The sequence below is a fragment of the Geospiza fortis genome, unplaced genomic scaffold (genome assembly GCF_000277835.1).
Source record: "Geospiza fortis unplaced genomic scaffold, GeoFor_1.0 scaffold237, whole genome shotgun sequence".
Taxonomy (NCBI): Eukaryota; Metazoa; Chordata; class Aves; order Passeriformes; family Thraupidae; genus Geospiza; species Geospiza fortis.
The window spans coordinates 7,207,208-7,208,928 of NW_005054319.1; the positions used below are offsets into that span (position 1 = coordinate 7,207,208).

At 47.0% G+C, this 1,721-nt stretch overlaps 1 protein-coding gene across 1 annotated transcript in view; it reads left to right on the forward strand.

Moving 5' to 3' along the window:
• The first annotated feature begins 1,527 nt into the window (after positions 1-1,527).
• Positions 1,528-1,721, forward strand: part of SOCS1 (suppressor of cytokine signaling 1) — a 1,070-nt gene continuing 876 nt past the window's right edge. Inside the window, exon 1 of the mRNA XM_005420429.3 lies at positions 1,528-1,708. Within this exon, the coding sequence (XP_005420486.1) occupies positions 1,612-1,708 (97 nt within the window). The 5' untranslated portion in view covers positions 1,528-1,611. The remainder of the gene's footprint in view (positions 1,709-1,721) is intronic.

Here is a 1,721-nt window from a genome sequence, read left to right on the forward strand (position 1 = left end):
CGGGCAGGGCCGGAGCCCGCGGAAGTCTCCGCTCCGCCGCAGTCGCGGCACCCTTGTCCCAGATCCCTGCCCTGGCTTTGGGGCTCCGAAGACTGGCGTGTCCCCTGTTTGTCTGTGCGCTTTGGAAAGGCACTGCGAACTCGCTTGGCTCCCTACGGCTTCTTTTGATTTTTAGATCGCGGGCTTAGTGCTTATTTCTCCCCAGGGTGTCCTGAAACTGAATTTTTAACTTTAAACACTGAGCGATAATCCTGGCTCAGTAATTGGAAAAACTGGCATCAGTTTCCGTCTGCTGTGCAAACCAAGCCGAATGCTACTTTCAGCCTGTTACTTACCAGCTTAAGGATTTTATAACCCTCGTAGGTGCTTGAGGAAGTAATATGACAGAAATGAAAATAAACATCAAGTTGTTAAATTAGTACAGACAGGAATCCAGCGGCATACTTTCTTAGAAATTCTCATTAGCATGTTACCCTGAACTGTGAGACGGCTGAGGGATTAATTTCTGAGAAACCTTCAAGGTTTCTCAACAAGCTGCTGCTGCAGATCTATATCTGACTATAGGGATAAATCCTAAAATCTATGCTTGCCAGTAAGGTCAAGGCAGCCAGCGGAGATGTATTGAACCACACTGTCAGAGGCAGACATTTCAGGCCAAACTCATTCCTGGTGCAGCACTGCTAATTCCTTTGAAGTAACACGAGGGATGAATTTAGTCCCTCATGCTGAAAGATATATCAATAGGAAGCAATTTAGATTGGGCCACTTAAAGTGCATGTGATACAAAAAAAGAGAGAGAGACTGCGGAGTAATGCTTTAAGGGTTCACAGAGGTTGATTTGTATAAGCTAGTAGGTTGTAGCATTGCTGTCCCAAGGGAAACTTGGGAGAATGGAAATGGCCTTTTATGGCTGAGCCTCAGGTTAACAGGAGAGAGGAAAGAAGTTTTAGGACTACTGTGTAAATTGACCGTGTTACAGGCTGCCCCTCCAAGTTACACTTCAGTCATACTATGGAACCTCACCTCACCTCACTCTCTTCCCCAGTTATCTGGGGACACAGCCTTCATACACTTTCTCTTTTTTGCACAATGCATGCACCAAATAACAACATTGTGCGCTGGGTTCTGACATTGTAGTTGGGAAGGCAGAAAAAAATGGTAATTCACTCGTAAAACCTTGTTGATTTCTTCTTTAAAAACTTGAGAATGGGAGAAAGTGTCCATGAGATGACTTCTCATTGAGAAGTCATTTGAGTTGCTAGGCCCAGAAAGGGCTCGTAGCAGGGAAACTTACTATCTTCTGTAGCTGTTAGTGATCCTTGCTAAATATTTTTGGAACTCTGGAGTTTGCCGTAGTGATAGGCTGCTAATCTTGTCAACAGAGAGCAGTTGTTTGCCTGCTGTAAATTGGAAAATGAATATTTAATTATTTTATAATGGGTGGGAGGTGTATCAATGGAAGAGGCGGTCATTCAGCGATTGCCGCCGCCTGTCCCTGGGGTTTGCTCTCACATGGTGTCTCTCCTTGGCATTGCAGAGTAGCTGCTGGAAGGCCGCCCCGCCGTAGCCGTGACGCTATGGAAGACCGCATCCGCTGCTCTCGGCTGTAGGATGGTAGCTCACAGCAAGGTGTCAGCAGATAATGCACTTGGAGCAGACCCACGACGGCTTCTTGACCCTCCGGCACGGGATCGCTCCCAGGCACGAGGCTTCCCCGGCAC